The 20905-nt window shown below is 33.9% G+C and overlaps 1 protein-coding gene across 2 annotated transcripts in view; it reads right to left on the bottom strand.

The window, feature by feature from the left end:
* Positions 1-20905, bottom strand: part of GRID2 (glutamate ionotropic receptor delta type subunit 2) — a 1355780-nt gene that overhangs the window by 641180 nt on the left and 693695 nt on the right. Inside the window, exon 3 of one of the 2 annotated variants that reach the window (XM_065877462.1) lies at positions 10345-10629. The exons of the other annotated variant lie outside the window; for it this stretch is intronic. Within the exon in view, the coding sequence (XP_065733534.1) occupies positions 10345-10629 (285 nt within the window). The remainder of the gene's footprint in view (positions 1-10344; positions 10630-20905) is intronic. 2 annotated transcript variants of the gene reach the window in all.

Here is a 20905-nt window from a genome sequence, read left to right as displayed (position 1 = left end):
TCTTAGACTTCCCAACTACATGAGTCAATCGAAAAACCATTTTTTCTTTTTTTGCTTACCTAGTTTGAAATGAGCTTCTGTCACTCACAAGAGAAAGGGTATTGACTAATACATAGTCTTTGAATAAACATCTGGTAGTTTGGGAATGAAGGTGAAGGCACAGTTCCTGTTCTTGAAGTACATCCAGTTTAGTGGAGGGAATAACAATTTAAACAAGTAATTGTTTTAATGTGATTAATGCCAATGAAAGAAATGTAACAAAGGAATGGAAGCTTAGGAAAACAGCTAATCACACTTTATCAATGCAAAAAGAAAATTATATCACCTAATTACTGGGTTGTTCTAATAAAAGGAAATAAGGGGTGTGAAATATTAAAGCAGTTTGTAAACTGCAAATTTCTATGCAATGTGCATTTTCATTATCAAGACTTTATTAACCCAGTCAATTGTCCCACTTGTTCTTAATTTTCTTCTGTTCTCTTTTTCTATGGAAAAATGGAAAACAGACAAAAATCACAATAAGGACTAAAAGTTGATCTAGGTACTACCTTTATAAATTGATATTCTAGCAACCATCAATTTTTGTGATACCTGATTTGTGTTACCTAGTTAGACCAACTTCCTGCAACTGCTCTCCAAGAGGTAATGGCTGATTGAAACACAATGATTTGTTTTATTAAATTGTGTAGAATAATGACTTTATTATGATCACTAATGTAAGACTAAATTTAATATCTCTACTGAAAATGGCTTATAATGTAAATAGATTAAGGTAGAAAACTCCTAGGCGATATTAGGATCTAATGCATAAGCACGTTTCTAAACAGACCCCACCCAGAAATGTGATATTTTACTGTTTATCCTAAATCAGTAGTCAGCATCTAAAATAGATCTCTTTGGAATCTAGTCTCTGCTTACTATGTGCCAAGCATGAGCAAAACAATCCCTGCCCTCAATGAGCTTGTTATCTACACATATGGTGATAACATAGACCCTATTACAGATAGAAGAATCTTACAATACTACTCATTTTCCAAACTGTCGTTGCAACTTAAATTTAGTGGCATTCTCTGGAATACATCAAACAGTAATTCTCAGTCTGATCATTGTATTTGAATGACACTTTTAAAATGCTGAATTTGGTAGGAAAAAAGATTTGTCACTGAGGCTTTGTAGGTCTGATTAGTTTTTTTCCTTCTACTCATCTCTCTCCCTCATTTGAGTAGATTAGGCACATTTAATCATTTTTGATCACTTAATGCATTGAAAACCTCACTTAGCAGGAGACCTCAGTACTTCATTCAGTCAATCTTGGTGTTTCTGAAATTATGACAGAATGCTAAGCTTTAAATTAATATTTAGAATCTTGTGAATTTTTTTTAGATAAAAAGAAATACATCACACTACTGGACGCATGAGATACATCATGAAGTTGAATGGACTTTCCCAACATATGAATGGCAAAGCATAATCTACAATTGCCTTGTTTCCTCAGGGGAAAAAAGGCTTGTAACCATGGAGTGATTTAAAAATTTTTGCGCAGAAGAACCCTTACTTCTAAAGGGATTTGAGTCGTTAATTATTTCCTTGTCATTTGTGATGTATTTAGAAAATAATGATAATAATGTGCTGTATGAGATTTTAAGGTGACACAGTCCAGCAATAGGGATCCACTGAGATTTTCTATTTGATAAGAACTTGTGATTTTAACATTAGATCATAATGTTACATCATGAAAGTAATTTTTACAGTAATGCTAATCAATATTTTTAGAACATTTTACTGATGAACAAATCCAAAATAGTAGAATATAGCATTTTTACCTACTGACATAATATATACTAATGAAAACAAAATAGTTCAATAAGATGCTTGGATTAATTATATGCTTACTGATGTACATTGAAGTGAATGAGATAACTGAAAGCTGGAAAGTAGCCAAATGAGGAATAAATCACTTTAAGACTATCTAGAGAGACAGTTAATAATGTTATAGTCATCAGACATTTGAAAACACCCTCAGGGTAATTATAAACATTTGCAATAAATTAAGAGGAATGTGTCCATTTTATTAAACCTACATCAAGTCTGCATGGAATAAATACTGTGATTCCTAGGAATGCATTCATGCTGATGTCCATCCAATATTCATTTCAAAGAGTTCTACCATGTGACAATTTAATTGTAAGGAAAGGGTGATATACTGAAGGGTAGTGCTTAAGTACTTCAGGTCATTCAACTATGTACTGACACTTAATTTGGGATCATTAAATCAGTGCTTGCAGAATGCAATGGATTCCATATATAATCCATTCATTAATCCTTAAATTTGAATTTATTTCTTTGTTTTCGTGAATATGGATGTCAAAAAGTAAATATTTCTGTATATAAAGAGAAATATATTTTCATTTAGTCTTTTCCATGCTAAGATATTCTATCAAAACCTGTTATGTATGTTTAGGTCTCTGATTTTCAGAAATACCTAGTTTAACAAATTATAGTTGATATTTACATATGGCCAAAAGTCTTATTGTAAAATAGAAAAGACTATTCTGAAATCTTAAGAAAAATGTCAGAAAGGCTAAGAACATAAAATAAGTCTAAATTGACCAAAGCAAACAAAAACAAATTGAACTAATGAAGAGTATATTTTAAAAGCAGTTTAAAATGGTGAATTATAGACAAATATTTATAATTTTAAACATCTAAATTATAATTTAATAATGTTAAATTTAAAAATTAAATTAATAAGATTAAAATAATCTAATCCATATTTTTTTCTTATAAGCAAAGTTTCCTTCGAGCTGACAAGGAAAGCACGTGTCCACGTATGCCTACCCTTCACCCAGAGGGTCATCATGTAACTCAGGCTGGTGCCAGAGAGCCCACCATGCGCCTGAACAAATTATTTGGTTCCAGAATAAGCACAGGACCCAAAGAGAGCCTGAGATTTTATTTGTGGATAAATAGCCATATGTCTGATATTGATGTATGGACAAAGAAGGGAAAGGGCCTTTTTCTAGTATAATAATCTGTAAAAATATGCTTGAAGTCACCAATGCCATCTGTCTATCTTGAGAATGAAGCACATACATGAACTGAAGTAGAGATGAGGCTATGGTAAGAGGGTATATTTGACTACTTTCAATTAGTTCTTGTCTCTATGTCATTACTGTTACAAGCTGCTTAGATCCCTATCATCAAATTACCCCTCCAGGCTCCATAACTGCACCCATAGAATAAATCTACAAATAGGTTCATTCCAATATTAAGCTGTGGAACCAATATTTGTTTAGGCAAAGGAAATTAAATAACCCCAATAGCTCTTTAGGTGAAATGCACATCAACTTTTCTGCTTATGTCACTCTTGTAAATCAGTTCTATTCAGCCCATCCATCCCTGAAATTCAACTTTTCTTTCAATATTCTCAGAATAGAAACCTCCCATTAAAGCAATCTATATGTTTTTATTCTATTTTAAAGATCACCCACTTCTATAACTTTCTGGCTTCTGTATATTGTCAGTTCCAAGACACCTTGATTCTGGAATCTAGTGGCTGGCTGTTACGTCCAACTAATTCCTTGCTTAGACCTCTCTGACAGTGAGCCTGCCTGGACTACTATCAGCTGCTTCTAATGAGCCTTCCTGGATATTGTATTCCACCTACTTGACCAAACTTCCTCTCAGAGACTTGGTTGAAAGCATAAACAGCAGGCTAAGCAAATTGAGGATGATGCGAAACTGGAAGGGTAGGGCAATATAATGAGTAATATGATAAAAGATTTAACATAAAATTTTTAAAAGGCATAAATTATGAGAAAACACAATAAGATACAAGTGGCTTTTGTTTTGCTAAAAAGAGGTAAAGGTCTCACCTCTCTAAGGCAATAAGATAGCATGAGATGTACTGTGTAACCAATAAATGTGTCAGATTGTATACAGAAATATTGAAAAAGTAAAATAGATAGGGATAAAGGCATTTAGAAAGGTGGATTATCTAAGAAGCATATGTATCAGGTTGAAAATGGTAAATTCTTAGGCAGTAGAAGACTAAGTGAGTTCATGGGATGTAATCATTTCTTTACTTATTGATAAATGGTTACAAGCAAAAGCATTACTTATTTTATATTATTCTAGAAATAGGTCATTTTGTCCAATATATTTTAAGTTTCATATAGAGAAGAGCTTTCTGCCAGTTAGAAATGTCCGGTATCCTTATATAAGACAGGCTCCTTCTGAGTACAGTGAGTTCTCTCTTGCTTGGAGGATTCTGTCAGGGGAAACAATGCTACCAATCAAAGATGTTGAAGGAGATACCTGCTGAAATCTCTTGTTTCCAAATGCCTTATCTAGGAACAAAGCTGGCCTTAACAGAAACACTGGGGGGTGTTAAAATATGTATGTTGCTAGGGCCTACCTTGCAAAAATTCTGATTCCAGGGGTCTATGATAGAGCTGAGGTAGGATGATGATTAAAAAGCTCTTCTAGTAATTCTGATCTACTACCAAATTTGGGTTCTAGGTGTCCACTACACTCAATTCTAACCTTTTGTCTATGACTCAATAATCGCTAAGTGATCATGATTCAATGATGATATTTAGTTTACAATTCTGATAGGCAAATTGATTTTTTCCTTTTTTTCTTTCTCTTTACTTGTTTTTACTTTTCAGATATCTAATAGGTTGTTCTGTCTTCTAAATTTTTATTGAGATATAATTTACCTACAATAAAATAAAGAGACCTTACATGTGTAGTTTAAAGAACATTTATTGTGTTCCACTATAACTACCACTCAAAATGAGATACTGAATATTTCTGTTACACAGAAGTTTCTCTTGTGTCCTTTTCCAGACAGTCCACTCCTGGTCCAGAGATGCAACCACTTTCTGATTTGGATCACCAAGATTAGTTCTGTATGTTACTGGACTTCATATAAAAGGAATAATACAGCATGTCCTTCTTTTCTTTCAGGCTTATTTCACTCAAAATTTTGTTGTTGAGTATTTCAGTGGTTCATTTCTTCTTATTGCTTAATAGTATTCCATTGTAGGGACCTGCCACAATTCCTTGAACCATTTTCAAAATGATGGGCATTTGGGTTGTTTCCAGTTTTGGACATAATGAATAATGCCAATACTAGCATTCTTACATAAATAAGATTTTGTGAGGATATCCATTCTCATTTATCTTGGTAAATACCTGGGAGTGAAATGAGTAAGTCACGTGGTAGATGCATACGTAAATTTGTAACAAACTGCCAAAGAGCTTTCCATACTGGTTGTACATTTTTACATCCAGCCACAAAGCAGGAGAGTTTCAGTTTGCCACATTCTTGTCTATGTGTAGTATTGGACTTTAGCCAGTCTAGTGGGTACCGATTAATACCTCGTTGCTTGTTTTTGTTTTTTGTTTTGTTTTTGCCACACCAGTCCGCTTGCAGGATCTCAGTTTCCTGACCAGGGATTGAACCCAGGCCACAGCAGCGAAAGCCTGAAATCCTAACCACTAAGCCACCAGGGAATTCCCCAGTATCTAGTTTTAATTTGCACACACCTGTGGACTATGTTCAGCACTTCTTCTTGTGTTTATTGGCCATTTATATATCTTCTTATATGAATTGTCTGCACAAACTTTTTGCGCACTTTCAATTGTGTACTTTTATTGGTGTCTTGTTGCTTTGCTGGAGTTTTGTTTAACTCTCTGAGCTCTTTATATAGCCTATGTATTTACATAGGTTTTTCAGATATAGGTATTGGAATTTATTCCCCAGGTTGTAGTTTGCCTATTTATTTTCTAAATGGTGTCTTTTATGAGCAGAAAATTTTAATTAATACAAGGCTCACGCTGCTTGCTGCACCCTGAGTATTAAAGATCTCTCTCTCTCTAATTCAGGAGCGTAGTGTTTTCTGCCAGCATCTATGAAATTGAGGCAGGCTAACTCGCTAGCTTGCAAGTAGGGTAAAATCTCAGACCCTTCACAGTTCTTGACAGTATCATATTACAACCCCCAGCTGTAAGCAATACTAGGGAATACAGTTTTTCAACTGGAACTATTGCTCTCTCAATTTAGAAGGGAGAACATATACTGCCTAGGCAAGCGGCTATTTCTGCTGAGGGGTCAGCCTACTTTGAGTCAGTGACTGCCCTGTTTCCACGTTTCTAACGATAACCAAACCATCTGAATTGACATACAGTATTTTTCCTTGAATGATATTAACATGTTGAAGATCTGCAAGCTTAAAGTCAGACATTATCTCTCTTTAACAAAAATGATTCTATACATGTCATTTGTAAACTTTTAAAAAATTTTCAGTGTCAGAAATTACTCTTATGCTTTTTCTATTGTATCAAAAGAGTCCAGTTGTTGAGAGCAGGGACTATGGGGGAGACTATTAGTGTTTGAATTCAGGCTTCTTGGACTTACTTTTGAGTCACCTGACCTCTTACTACTTTAGCTTTTTTCATTTGTGATATAATCATGGCCATCACCAGCATCATCACCATCATCTACCTTACAGAGCTGCTGTGAGGATTAAATGAGATGATACATGTAAAGCATTTAGAACAGAGCTTGGATACAATACATGTTCTCTGTAAGATTATCCCTTGCTATATTCTTGGGTGATAGCTCACTGCAACCTCTTTATACTCATTATACATGGTCAGGAGTATAGATAGGCTCTGATCAGACTTTAAATCTCATTTTTGATGCTTCTTAGCTATGTTTTGTGAACAAGTTACCCATCAGTTGTTTCTCTTTTCCTATTTGTAAAATTGTAAATACTATCTACCTCACATAGCTGTTGAGAAAATTCAATGATACAATGTAAAATATTTATTCTACTGCCTGAATGAAAATGATCAGAGATACTAGTTTTTCAATATTTTTATGGCTGCAAGACTTGCTCACACTGTCTATTGGAACGGCCGTCTCTCACACACTTAAAGTTAGGATTCTGAGAGGCAATAATCAAGATCAAAGTCCGCCCGTGAAGCCTTCTTTGATCACTGCTGCCTAAATTAAACACTTTCCTCATTGCACACCACTGGCACTCAGTTTGCATCATTCATGACACAACACACTATTTTCTCTATTAAGAGAGTCATATAAATATTTCTCTTTCGTTAATTGTAAGCTTCTTAAAAGTAAAGACTACATTCTGTAAAACTTTTTATCTCATGTTTTGTATCTGCACTAAGCAAGTGAGCTATGAACGTTTCCTGAATGACATATTTTTTTTTTTTTTTTTTTTTTTTGCAGTACGCGGGCCTCTCACTGTTGTGGCCTCTCCCATTGCGGAGCACAGGCTCCGGACGCGCAGGCTCAACGGCCATGGCTCACGGGCCCAGCCGCTCTGCGACATGTGGGATCTTCCCGGACCGGGGCATGAACCCGTGTCCCCTGCATCAGCAGGCAGACTCTCAACCACTGCGCCACCAGGGAAGCCCTGAATGACATATTTTTAAAAGTTCAACACTTCCTCTTTTCAAGCCTTTAAAAAAATGTCTTGAATCAATCCATTCAAATAAAGTTTCATTTTTTTCCCCTCTTTTTATCCATTTACTTACAATCAAAGACTTGAATTTTCTTTGTTAAGGAATTTAAAGTAGACTTTTACACTGTGCTCTTAATCATAATTAACTGCTTTGGAAATAAGTGTTTCTCTAATAAACTGGATAAGAAGCCTAATCTTTTTCTTTAAGTATATTTTTCTAAGCAAAATACATCTTCAATAACATCTGGCTCCAGCAGGCTGCCTGATTCCATCCATGGATGATGCTTAATCCATTCCTTAATGAAAGTAATTCCTGATAACCAAGATAAAAGTCAAGTATAATTCTGATGTTTGAACTTAAAATGAGGACATTGATGAATGGATATGTAAATACATGTAGCCCTCTTCAAGGCACAAGGTATTTGGATAGCTTGATGTTTATTTTGGACTCTAGCCCAGTTCTTTACTAGCAAGATTTATTGTAAGTATCAAAGGAAATTTTTCTTTCATTGAACAAGAGTATTACTGGAAATAACTTAAAAAGTACAAGCAGGGTACTTTTTCATGAATTATTAAATTAAATAATGAATTAAAGTCAAGTTTATCATCAGAGTAAAGGAAAATGTTTTTCATTATTCCTAAAACAAACACTGCTTCTAACAGAGGATACAAATACTGTGATTATAGCATCTTATTTAGTCAAAGGAAAACAAAAGAAAAGAGAATGAGGAATTTCAAATGTATGTAAATGAGTGTGTGACTATGAATTTAGTGTACATTAAAAATCTTTACTTCATCAGTAATTAAAATGTCTTCTCTTACAAGAATTTCCTAACTGTAATCCATGTAGGACTTGGAAACAAGCTAACAAGGAATTTTCTTTCCTCATGGACATTTATAATCAAAGAGTAAAGTTCTCATTTTAATGTTGTAAAAACATCTTCATCAAAAGTTACTTTTCTGTTCTTTATTTTACAAGACTATCTTGATAGGACTAACTAAAATGTGTTTTCTCCCTTTAAAGAAAGATGTAGTGTTTAAAAATTCATTATTTCAAAGTATGTTGGGCAGAAGTCATAAGAATATCATTATGGTTATAAAAACCACAGATAATCTGACTAGAAAAAATTGACAAAGGCACACTCAGTATGTTGATTCCAGAGCTAGAGTTTACTATATTCACTAAATAATCCTATCAGTGACTATCAGATTTGTGTCCCATCTTTACTTTTACTGATGAGCCAATTATTTTTATTTCCTTTTTGTTTATTTTATTCATTTCAGTCTCTTGGTCTTTGTTCTGTGACCCCTAAATAATATGAATTAAGCAACAAAATAAGGATTTCCGTCCTGGGGACAAAGGACTGTGCTTTTAGAGAGTGCCACAGACTTTTGTCTGAAGCCTACCCATCAAGTTTAACGGAACTCAGCCTCCAAAACCCCATGTGACCTTTGAATATTTAGGGCTAATGTAATTGTCACTCGCTCTCCCTCCCTGGGAGTCCACAGGAACTCTTATTTGCTGCTCCCCAGATTTCTGCCAACCTGTTTGTGCTCAGTTCTATTGATGCTACTTTCTGGCCCACTCTTGTGTTAACTGTTCTCTAATATAGTTCAAAATGCTGAGTAGATTAGGACAAGAGAACTCATTTTTAAATAGTTATTTATTTGCAAGAAAAATAAGTTGCACTGTAGAGTGTAAATCTTCTTAACTTTTTAAAATAAAAATGTAAAAACTAGGCCCATCCATACTGAATACAAATTTTTTTCTAAGACTCCTTCTTAAAGCAAATCTCTAAGGAAACACGTTTCAAAATATATGTTCTTTATCAGAATCTTGCTTATTTCCTCTCATTTGAACGTATAGATCTCTACTCCATTTCCTGTCTTCCTAATGACAAAAAAAGAGAGAAACTATATTTGAAAATCTCTGGGATCAGTCAGCTAGAAAGCAGGTAGATTAATTCAGGAAAAAATACTTATACAAAAATAATATTATTTTTGCTTAGTTTTCTTAATGTAACTAGGTAAATATATTGAGAGAAAGTGTCTTCTCAAAGTATGGCAAATTTAGGTAAAACGCTTTGTGTTCTACTTTAGAAAGTTAAATAAAGTAAGTATTTTTTTTTTTTCTTTTTTTGCGGTACGCAGGCCTCTCACTGTCATGGCCTCTCCCGTTGCGGAGCACAGGCTCCGGACGCGCAGGCCCAGCGGCCATGGCTCACAGGCCCAGCCGCTCCGCGGCATGCGGGATCCTCCCGGACCGGGGCACGAACCCGCATCCCCTGCACCGGCAGGCGGACTCTCAACCACTGCACCACCAGGGAAGCCCCGTAAAGTAAGTATTTTTATACTACTCAGTATTTGTGTGAGATTTCATTTTGTAGACAATATGCCAGGATAAATATAAAGTGATATAATTTCAGTGACCTTCAAAGAGTTAAGTACTAAGTAGATACTAAAGTCTACAATGAGGGTGTAGGCAAGATACTTCAGATTTTTTTTTGAACCAAAAAATAAAATGGGCAATTTTTTAAGTGTTCCAGGATCTGACCAAAATGATTTTTTCTTATTAGATAGAGATATAAATCTTTCTGAAAGAGGAGAAAGACAGTATTGTTTTTATGACGTCCCATTATTTTAAAGATCGAGATATGTACAAAAGATTGAACTTGAGGTGTTAACAAAGTTTTCTGTTGTTGCCGCTAGATTTGTAAGAAGAATGTGACAGGACATGAAAACCACAAATGATAATAAGTAAGCTCCTTCAATTTTTCAAGATTTTAACCTAAGTTACCTGCCATGCAAATACCAGCTTACAAAACTCATACCAGCAACAAACACTCACCATATTCACTATCATAGAATATAATTAACTTCTGCCAGGCATATTCTGTGACCACTCTCAGGATAACGTCATTTAAGTAGACAGGTGGCCTAACAGAGAGAGTGTAGTCATCATTCCTGTTGCTCCGGGTGACTCCACAGCCACTCCTTGGGGTCCCAGCTGTTGAGCGCTGAATGAAGAGGTGGGGGATGTGCATGGCATCTGCCAGAGACTGGAGGGACCCAGCTGATGTGCAGCCAATGGAGCTGACCAGGGCCAAGATGCCTTGATTCATGAGTTCACAGGCTACAAGAAAGCACAGTAATATTCAAATGTCAATAGGTTTCATATATTTTCTCTTTTTGAGGAACAGTGAATAAAGCTTACACAGCTATTCTACAACTATGGAAACATTTTTTTTTAAAGGAATATTCTACATGAGGAGATCCTCCCATTACAAAGTGCTGTTGGAATACAGATCAAGAATTCTATCCTAATTAACTATTTGACCTCGTGCAAATTTCTCAGCTTTTTTTGGTCTCAGTTTCATCACCTGTAAAGAGGGTAAAATAGCATGAATCTTTCAGGATTATTGTGTGGATGAGAGATAATGCAGTGTCTGTTACTTGTCTCTTGAGTGATAGGCATCCAATTAGAGTGATAGCTATACTTTTATAATTTTCAGTGTATCATTCAGGGAAAAGGTATTCTTTACTGAGTATATAATACAAGGTTTTAAGAAAAGAGACAATATGCAAACTGGTAAATAAATGAAGGGGGAGATGAAGAGTCTGAGGAAGGAATTTCTAGCCACAGAAAACAGAGCCATTCTGGTATCTAAAACTTTGATGACACTTGTCTCTCCTATTAAACTGGAGAAATGAAAATATTTTTGTTCTTTTCCTTGTTTATCAGAAAACTCATGGGATTTCTCGGGCAGTCCAGTGGCTAAGACTTCGCCTTCCAGTGCAGGGGGTGTGGGTTCAATCCCTGGTCAGGGAGTTAAGATCCCACATGCCTCGAAGCCAAAAACCAAAACATAAAACAGAAGCAATATTGTAACAAATTCAGTAAAGACTTTAAAATGGTCCACATCAGAAAAAAAAATCTTTAAAAAAAAAAGAAAAAAGAAAACATGGTGAAATCAAAAGGGAAAACTCATGGTGTACATTTCAGAAACTATCTCATTCTGGTTTCCAACTGAAGAATTCCTAATTTCTACTATACCGTTTATGATCTCTGTTTTAATTTCATTTTAACTATTCTGTGTATGCATATACTCTTACTTCAAAACCTATTTAAAACTAGAAAAAATATAAATTATAAGTAAACATAAAGATGTCGCATATATAGAGAAAAAGAGTTCAGAAGTGATATCTCAGAATGCCAATCTGTGAAGTCAAGAGTTTAGAAATAAAATCAAAAGTAAATTTAGAAAGAGTCAAGGCAAAATTAATTCCATTTGAGAAGATAAGACAACATAATTGTTCCAGTATTAATTCTCGATTTGATGCATTCTAGATATAACATTCTCAGGATTCAAACTTTATTACAGATTGCACATAATTCTTGAAAAATTTGAAAGAAAATTTAGACGATAAGTACCTCCATGTGATAAATTGGCCAGTTAATGAAAGCTGGCAAAATGAAAGTTTAGAAGTACTATACTAGTGACACACATATAAATATCAAATAAATTTATTATGATTAATGTTAAGCCAACCAACACACACAAAATAAATTAATAATTACTAGGGACATAATTTTCAAGCATGAGTGAGGTAATATGATTTCAAATAATTGTGAAAGATAGCATCAGGGATCAATGCTTCTTAGACCATAACAGATTGCAGGTGAAGTTTCAGTAAAAATCACACATAGAACCTATTCATGTTCATGAATTCAACATTTATAGGAAGCAATACAGATTTATAGTTATACTTTCAATGAATTTATGCAAAAACGCTGGTCAAAAGTTTATTTCATTACAGAGGTAAACAAGACTATCGCTTGTTTATATAAGCAAGTAGAAATTCACTTTTTCAAAAAGTTTTTGCTTAAAAACTTGGCTCATTTAGCATTTAATATCAAAATAAGAAAAGTGCCTTAAGGTACACACAGCTGAACTCAATCTTTAGATCACAATAATTTAAAGTGATCAAATGGATGTAATATTTTATATAAATTTACCACAAAAGTTATAAAGTTATAAATAGAGGTTTGATATGAAAAAATCAGTTTCAGTATTATATTCTGTCACATATAATAATACATGAAAATTATCTATTTTAATCTTCAGATTTAGAAAGATAAACTCTGAAGAGTCATATATTAATCATTCTTTAACAGACAAATTTGCTTTAGTATATAATTTGTGATTTACTCCTATCAACTATGTTAGTTCTATTAACCACTGTTAGTGAGAACACAAATTAAGCAAATACTAAAAACAATTATATAAGCAAAATGTGTTATTTTAAGATTATTTGCTATTTGGTATTATCCATCCTGCTACACATACTAGCAAGAATAACTGAATTTTCCCTAAAAAATCAAAGTAAGAATCATCAAATTTGCAATCAGAAAACCATATAATATTAGATCTGAAAGGTAATTTAGAGATCATGTAGTCCAGAATGGAAAATCAGCTTTAACTGCAATGCCAACTGTGACTGTCAGTATGTTCACATCCTAGAACACTGTTTGGAGAAGGATTCGGAGACTCAAAAAGAGTAGCAATATCATCGTGTTAGGAGAGCAATATCATCGTCTCATAGGAAGAGACTGGGAGAGTAGTAGCCTACAAGTCATAGACATGCATCCCTCTTATAGTGCCCCAACCTTCAATGGTTTACAATTGTTAAGAACACACACACACACCACGCTTCAAAAAAAAAAAAAAAAAAAAAAGAAGCGGGTCTCTAACTCATTGTTCAATAGCCTTTTCACTATAGCAAGCAGGGGATATTTAACAAACTTAAATTTTTACATGGCAAAGAAAAGACAGAGCTGTCCATCGGGGAAAGCTCAATGGAGATTGCCTATCCTCATGTTTGTAAAAAGCAGTAGTCCCAATATAGAGAAAAAAAGAGCTCACACATCTAAAATAGATTGGTACTTGTTGACAGTTGGACACATTAAGAATAGGTCTGCAAGGCAACCTGTCAGAGCTATATATGATGCCCATTTTGTCCATTTTACCAATATAAAATGTTGGTTGAAGCAGAGAAGATAACAAATTTATTTCCTCTGGGCATCGACCCTTCCTAGGGCCCTATATAAAAGTTAGTATAAAAAAAGAGACTCATGACAGCAGAAGACAGATTTGAGAAAATAAAGGGCTATACCAAGAACAGAAGCAAAGCTTAGTGAAGCAGTCTATCTTCTAGTATAAGAATTCCATGTCTTGACTGTTAGAGGACTGCAATATTTAGAGTTTTAGTTACATACAATGCACACATTAATTCATTACATACAGGGTGGAAACTGAATTTGAAATATCAGCATGTTTATGTGTGTATCCACCACTGTTTTATTAGAAGAATCCAAGCCAAGGATTTTTCAATGGCATGCTGCTTTCCCACTGATTACTTCAAGCCCTGTGATTTACTTAAATTATGCATGCATGTACTCACACACCTCCGAACATATAGAGGATACTGAACAGCTTGCTCGTTTTGTGACTCCAGCTGTCTGAAATTGTAACACTATCAAAGATGTTTGTAGCCTGCATTAATTGCTGAAAGCATACCTTTTTTCTTTATCTTTTCTTTCTTTCCTCCCTCCCTCCCTTTCTTCCTTCCCTCCTTCCTTCCCTCTCTCCCTTCCTTCTTTCTTTCTTGTTTTCCTTCTTTCTTTTCTTCCTTTTTTTGCTTTCTTTTTTTCTTTCTTTCTAATAGCAACTGCAATTAGCAACACTTTCACCCTTTTCTGTCATTCGGCAGTTATGGAAATGAAGTTCTCTGTCTAAATATATAAATTTAAGTTAAATGATGTTCATGTGCACTATTTTTTCATTTCTGAAGCTAATCAGTTTGTCTTATTTTTTTATTAAGTAAAATAAGATTAAAATAAAATCTATCAAGGGTTTTGAAACTGATTATATATTATTCAATATTCAATGAGAACCCTAAATAATTTTGGATAGCACCATCCTTCTTGAATACACTTATCCCCTATGATATTTCTTCTGACTTATTTATATTGACCAATTTGTCCTGATATAACATCTTCTAATGATTTTAAGTCACATCAGGACTTTTGCACATTCAATTCATAGACTTATTCTTCAACACTTAATTATCAACTTTCAACAATGGGCCAGGAACTTCTTTGGAGACTAGATAATATATATGGCAGGTTCTATCCTCAAAGAGCTCCCAATCTACTTACCATATTGTTTCCAAAATCTCCCTTGCAACAGAATTCAAGGTAGAGATTTAACACAGATGACTAACTTCACTCCTAGAGGCTCTACTGGTAGTCATGTATTTGCATTATGATATGTTATCTGAGTAGTTCTGATGTGTAACCCTTTCTGGAACACATAAGTCTAGTGGATTGTAACTGCAATGCTCTTTGAGGTGACTGTTGCAGAACATCTAATATTCGTTGACTTTCCTTTACTTTTTCCCAATAATATTGTTGACAATATAACCATAACTGGAAAGCAGAACTTCCCTATTTTTCTAATTTTCTTAGTTTGTGAGTGGGGATGAGGTATAGGAAAAGAGGATACACAGAGTTAATAAGAATGAAAGTATCTCAAAAAGTGACTCTTATCTTCTTTCTATTTACAATAAACTAAGAAGATTTCATTCTTTCATGTTTCTCTGACTCAGACGTAACATATAATATTTACACAATTCAACAAAAATAATAAAATACCTAGGAATAAACCTACCTAAGGAGGCAAAACAACTGTATGCAGAAAACTATAAGATACTGGTGAAAGAAATCAAAGATGACACAAACACATGGAGAGATATACCATGTTCTTAGATTGGAAGAATCAATATTGTGAAAATGACTATACTACCCAAAGCAAACTACAGATTCAATGCAAACCCTATCAAATTACCAATGGCATTCTTCACAGAACTGGAACCAAAAATCTTAAAATTTGTATGGAGACACAAAAGACTCCAAACAGCAAAGCAATCTTGAGAAAGAAAAATGGAGGTGGAGGAATCAGGCTCCCTGACTTCAGACAATACTACAAAGCTACAGTAATCAAGACAATATGGTACTGGCACAAAAACAGAAATATAGATCAATGGAACAGCATAGAAAGCCCAGAGATAAAAGCATGCACCTATGGTCACCTAATCTATGACAAAGGAGGCAAAAATACACAATGGAGAAAAGAGAGCCTCTTCAATAAGTTGTACTGGGAAAACTGGATAGCTACCTGTAAAAGAATAAAATTAGAACACTCCCTAACACCATACAAGAAAATAAACCCAAAATGGATTAAAGACCTAAATGTAAGGTCTGACACTATAAAACTCTTAGAGGAAAACATAGGAAAAACACTCTTTGACATAAACCTCAGCAAGATCTTTTTTGGGCCACCTCCTACAGTAATGAAAATAAAAACAAAAATAAACAAATGGGACCTAATTAGACTTAAAAGCTTTTGCACAGCAAAGGAGACCATAAACAAGATGAAAAGACAACTCTCAAAATGGGAGAAAATATTTTCAAATGAAGCAGTTGACAAAGGATTAATCTCCAAAATATACAAACAGCTCATGCAGCTCAATATCAAAAAAAAAAAAAAAACCCAATCAAAAAATGGGTGGAAGACCTAAATAGACGTTTCTCTAAAGGAGACATACAGATGGCTACAAACACATGAAAAGATGCTCAACATCCCTAATTATTAGAGAAATGCAAATTACAATGAGGTATCACCTCCCAGTGGTCAGAATGGCCATCATCAAAAAATCTACAAACAGTAATTGCTGGAGAGGGTGTGGAGAAAAGGGAACCCTCCTACACTGTTGCTGGGAATGTAAATTAATACAGCCACTATGGAAAGCAGTATGGAAGTTCCTTAAAAAACTAAAAATAGAACTACCATATGACCCAGCAATGCCACTACTGGGCATATACCCTAAGAAAACTATAATTCAAAAAGATACATGCACCCCAATGTTCACTGCAGTACTATTTACAATAGCAAGGACATGGAAGCAACCTAAATGTCCATCAACAGAGGAATGGATAAAGAAGATGTGGCACATATATACCATGGAATATTACTCAGCCATAAAAAGGAAGGAAATTGGGTCATTTGTAGAGGTGTGGGTGGACTGTCATACAGAGCCAAGTAAGTCAGAAAGAGAAAAACAAATATCATATATTAATGCATATATGTGGAATCTAGAAAAATGTTATAGATGATCTTATTTGCAAAGGAAAAATAGAGACACAGACGTAGAAAACAAATGTATGGATACCAAGGGGGGAGGGGGGAATGGGAGGAACTGGTAGATTGGGATTGACACATATACACTATTGATACTATGTATAAGATAGACAACTAATGAGAATATACTGTATAGCACAGGGAGCTCTACTTAATGCACTGTGGTGACCTAAATGGGAAGGAAATCCAAAAAAGAGGGGATATATGTATATGTATAGCTGATTCATTTTGCTGTACAGTAGAACATAACACAACATTGTAACGAAACTCTACTCCAATAAAAATTAATTTAAAAACTAAAATGTATGCAGTTTCTCAGATATGTTTTATAATATCTGAAATCAGGACATATGTCATAATTGATCAATGCATTTAATATGATGGATTATTTTTCCTGAAAAATCATTAATCAACATTGAATTTTATAATAAGTAAGCTCTTATAGATGAGAAAATAATGTAAGCTTCCATGGCAGATAAGCAAGATTTGTACTCTTTCTACAAGAGCTGAGTTTAATTTAACTTTTTTCTCTATTTCATTCATTAATGAATCACAAGCATAGTATTTATAATTGCTTATTTCCTTTTTCATCTACCAAAACACACCTGACCTTTGCTTTTATAGTTGTAAGGGTATAGTAACACACACCAGTTTCAGCCTGTCCAGATATTTAGCATTCTTCATAAATTACGATTTTCAGCAACCATCTGGGACTTTTGGGAATACTGACTTTTGGGAATATTTTGCTTAATATCACGTGTAGAAAGGCCTTCTTCCCACAGCCTATGGACTTATAAAATGATAAATTTATCTAAATTTAGCTAGAGTACGGAGACCACGATGGAGAGTGGTATAAGACGAGAATGGAAGGATAGGCAACATATTAAAGGTGGGATTAATTTGACATATGATTAATGTAGTTTGCTAAAAATACAATTATTTGATACAGATTCTTCTAAGTAAAGATGGTCTTTATATATATAGTGTTACAAGGTCCAATTTAATCATAATTATCTACTTAGGAAGTGAGAATGTGGAAAAATTCATTTAATTATAATTAAAAGCATTAAGACAATTTTTTCTTACAAAGAATATAAATGGCTAAAATGGTTGATTACCAGTCATCAAATGAACTCAGCTGAACAATTTTCAGTCAACTATTTTTTCAGTCATCTATTGCCATCACGAACCTTTAGTTATAATTCATAATCTAAGCCTGAGATGGACTAAACATTTAACCTAGGACCTCCTATAAGTCATTTTACTTTTCCATTTACTGTTCGTAACAACCCTGTATAGAAGAGTTTTATTTTTCTCATTTTGAAGTAAATAAACTGACTCAGTTTGAATGTATGAAGTTAAATACATGGTCCAAATTCATACCATTAGTAAATGGCAGAGCTGGGATTCAGACCTGGCACAGACTTCAATGCCTGGGCCATAAGAAGTAGAAAATAGCTGTTTTTAAAGGTAAAGGCCCATATAAATAACTGGAAGACACGTAACTCTGTCTTACTACAAGATTCAGAAAATGTCAGCCTCCCAGATGTAAAAGAGAAAGTATAATGATTTTGATACCATTCTCTTTTCTTTTTTCCTTTTGGATTTGGGATTAGGGCATTACCTCTATACTTTCACCTCCAAATATGTAGATTATATACAAAATGTTTGGCCAAGGATGAGAAAAGCTACTGAGAAGCAACAATGAAATATTAAGTATAATTCCAGTCAAGCCCTACAGTGGTTTTACCAACAATGATGTGATAAAAATGATAAAAAATATTGACTAAATATTACCTTATCTATGTATTTATGTTTGGAACTTACAAAATGTTTTAATATTCATTTTACCATTTTATCGATGTGATTATATTGAATAAATTCCTATCCTCATTTACTGAACACTAAATTGAGTCTTATTCTTACGTTTTCAGTAAGTAGTGGAGACAAGGCTGGAACCTGGATTTTATGATATTAATATGTACTTTACAACCTTTCAATTATGTATTTCCATAGCCTCCTATTTTATAAAAATTCAGATTAGTCCCCTCTCCTTTTAATGTTAGTTTGGTAATTATGCAATGAACACACGTTTATGTACATATACATCTATACGTTGCATATGTCAAATGTATATACTATACCAGGCAAGTGTCAGGTACTCAGGATGAAAGGGTCAAAAATAGGTAAGTGTATAATGGGAGAGACATAAGATGTTCACATGAATGTATAATGATGTGGTAAGTAGCGGTTAGGTCAAAAGGAGTCATTAGTCTATAGTAGCTCAAAAGCATTTTTCCTAGACTATGAGTTGGGAATATGAAGAATAAGTAGTGAAAAGGAGTTACCTTGATGAAAAGGGGTGAAGAAAATATTTCCAACTAGAAGAAATATAATGTGGTAGATGCTTTCTGTCACAGAAAGATGCTGTGGTAGAAAGACCATGTATTACCTAAGAGGCAGAAAGAAGAAGCAGGTAGCTAGAGTACAGAGACCACAATGGAGAGTGGTATAAGATGAGGATGGAAGGATAGGCAACAAATGTGACCTTTGAATGGGTTTGTCTTTTTGTCATTAATCTGAAGGAAAGCGTCACATATTTTCAGCATCAGCCTTTTATCTGTTATTTATATGTTAAAATACCTCTCTTTACTCTTCCTGTATTTTAAACCTATGTACAGTTTAGAAGATTTAAGATTATTATACAATCAAATTGGTCAATCTTTGACTTTTGGGAATATTTTGCTTAATATCACGTGTAGAAAGGCCTTCTTCCCACAGCCTATGGACTTATAAAATGATAAATTTATCTAAAACGATATTTTCACCATCCTATAGCCTATGACTGATCACCAGTTGACAGAAGTTAGGACTCCCTATAAGAAACTACATGAGTGCAGAATGTTATATTTAGTTGATACAGGTAAAATTTGATCTTTGCATAATCCCAGCTAACAAAGAGTGAGGATTAAACACAATTGTGACAAGAATAATAATCCATATTATACTATATGTCTGTCTTTGAAACTTTTTCCATCATTTTATATTCTAGTTATTAAAATTATTATTCTTTTATAATATGGCACATCTTGGATTTAGAACTGATTCTTTCAAGACAAGTGACAGAATATTAATATACTCCAGCAAATTAAACATTAAAAGAATAAGAAGATCTTGGTAATAAAAAATATGATGAACTATGTGTTCAGTCCAATCTATATCACCACTAACCCAATTACTAAAACTATCTCCAAGCTGGTGTGATTTCATAGCCTTCAGCTCAACCTTTCTCCAATCATCCACATTGTAAACAAGTATTATCTATTTTTTCTAGATCTCACTAAGTCATTTCTATGTCTTAAAGGCCATCAATAAAAGACTGAGGAACTATTACAGACTGGAGGAACTAAGGAGAAATGACAACTAAATGCAATATGGGATCCTGAATAAAATTCTAGAACAGAAAAAACTTATTAAGGAAATTGATGAATTTTGAGTAAGGTCTGTAGCTCACTCAGTAATACTGTATTAGTGTTAACTGCCTGTTCTTGATAACTGTACTATGGTTAGGTAAGACATTAATATCAGGGGAAGGGGGTGAGAAATGCAAAGGAAATCTTTGCACTATTTTTGCAATTTTTCTATAAATCTACAACTACTTGAAAGTTAAAAGTTAAACACAGAAAAAACAGCCAGTGACTTCCAACTTCTTTAAGGAAAGCTTAAGCTCTTGGCGTGGTGTACAAAGCCCTTCAAGATCTGGCCCCAGTCTACAGTTGCATGTTTACCTCTATCTCTTGTTCTTTGTCATCACATCTGCCTGCCATTCCACACATTCTCCTACTGCCATGCTATTTATACTATGATTTCTATTATTTTTCCAGCAGTCTAGGAGCCTATACAAATAATTTTTTTGACATATTAACAATACTGAGTCTTCTGATTTATTACCATGGTATATATCTTCATTTAATTCAGTCAAATTTTTTATAAGCAATATTTTGTAGTATTCAGTAAATAGGTCTTCCTTTCCTTTGACATATTTGCTGCTAAGTACTTTTTATATTTATATTCTACTGTAAATGAAACTGTACTTCAATAAAAATACTTATTACCTAGACAGAAAAATAAACTTTTAAATTTTAATTT

This window comes from Phocoena phocoena, chromosome 5, assembly GCF_963924675.1.
Source record: "Phocoena phocoena chromosome 5, mPhoPho1.1, whole genome shotgun sequence".
NCBI lineage: Eukaryota > Metazoa > Chordata > Mammalia > Artiodactyla > Phocoenidae > Phocoena > Phocoena phocoena.
The sequence above is the reverse complement of the archived record's forward strand: the minus strand, read 5'-3'. Positions and strand labels throughout refer to the sequence as shown.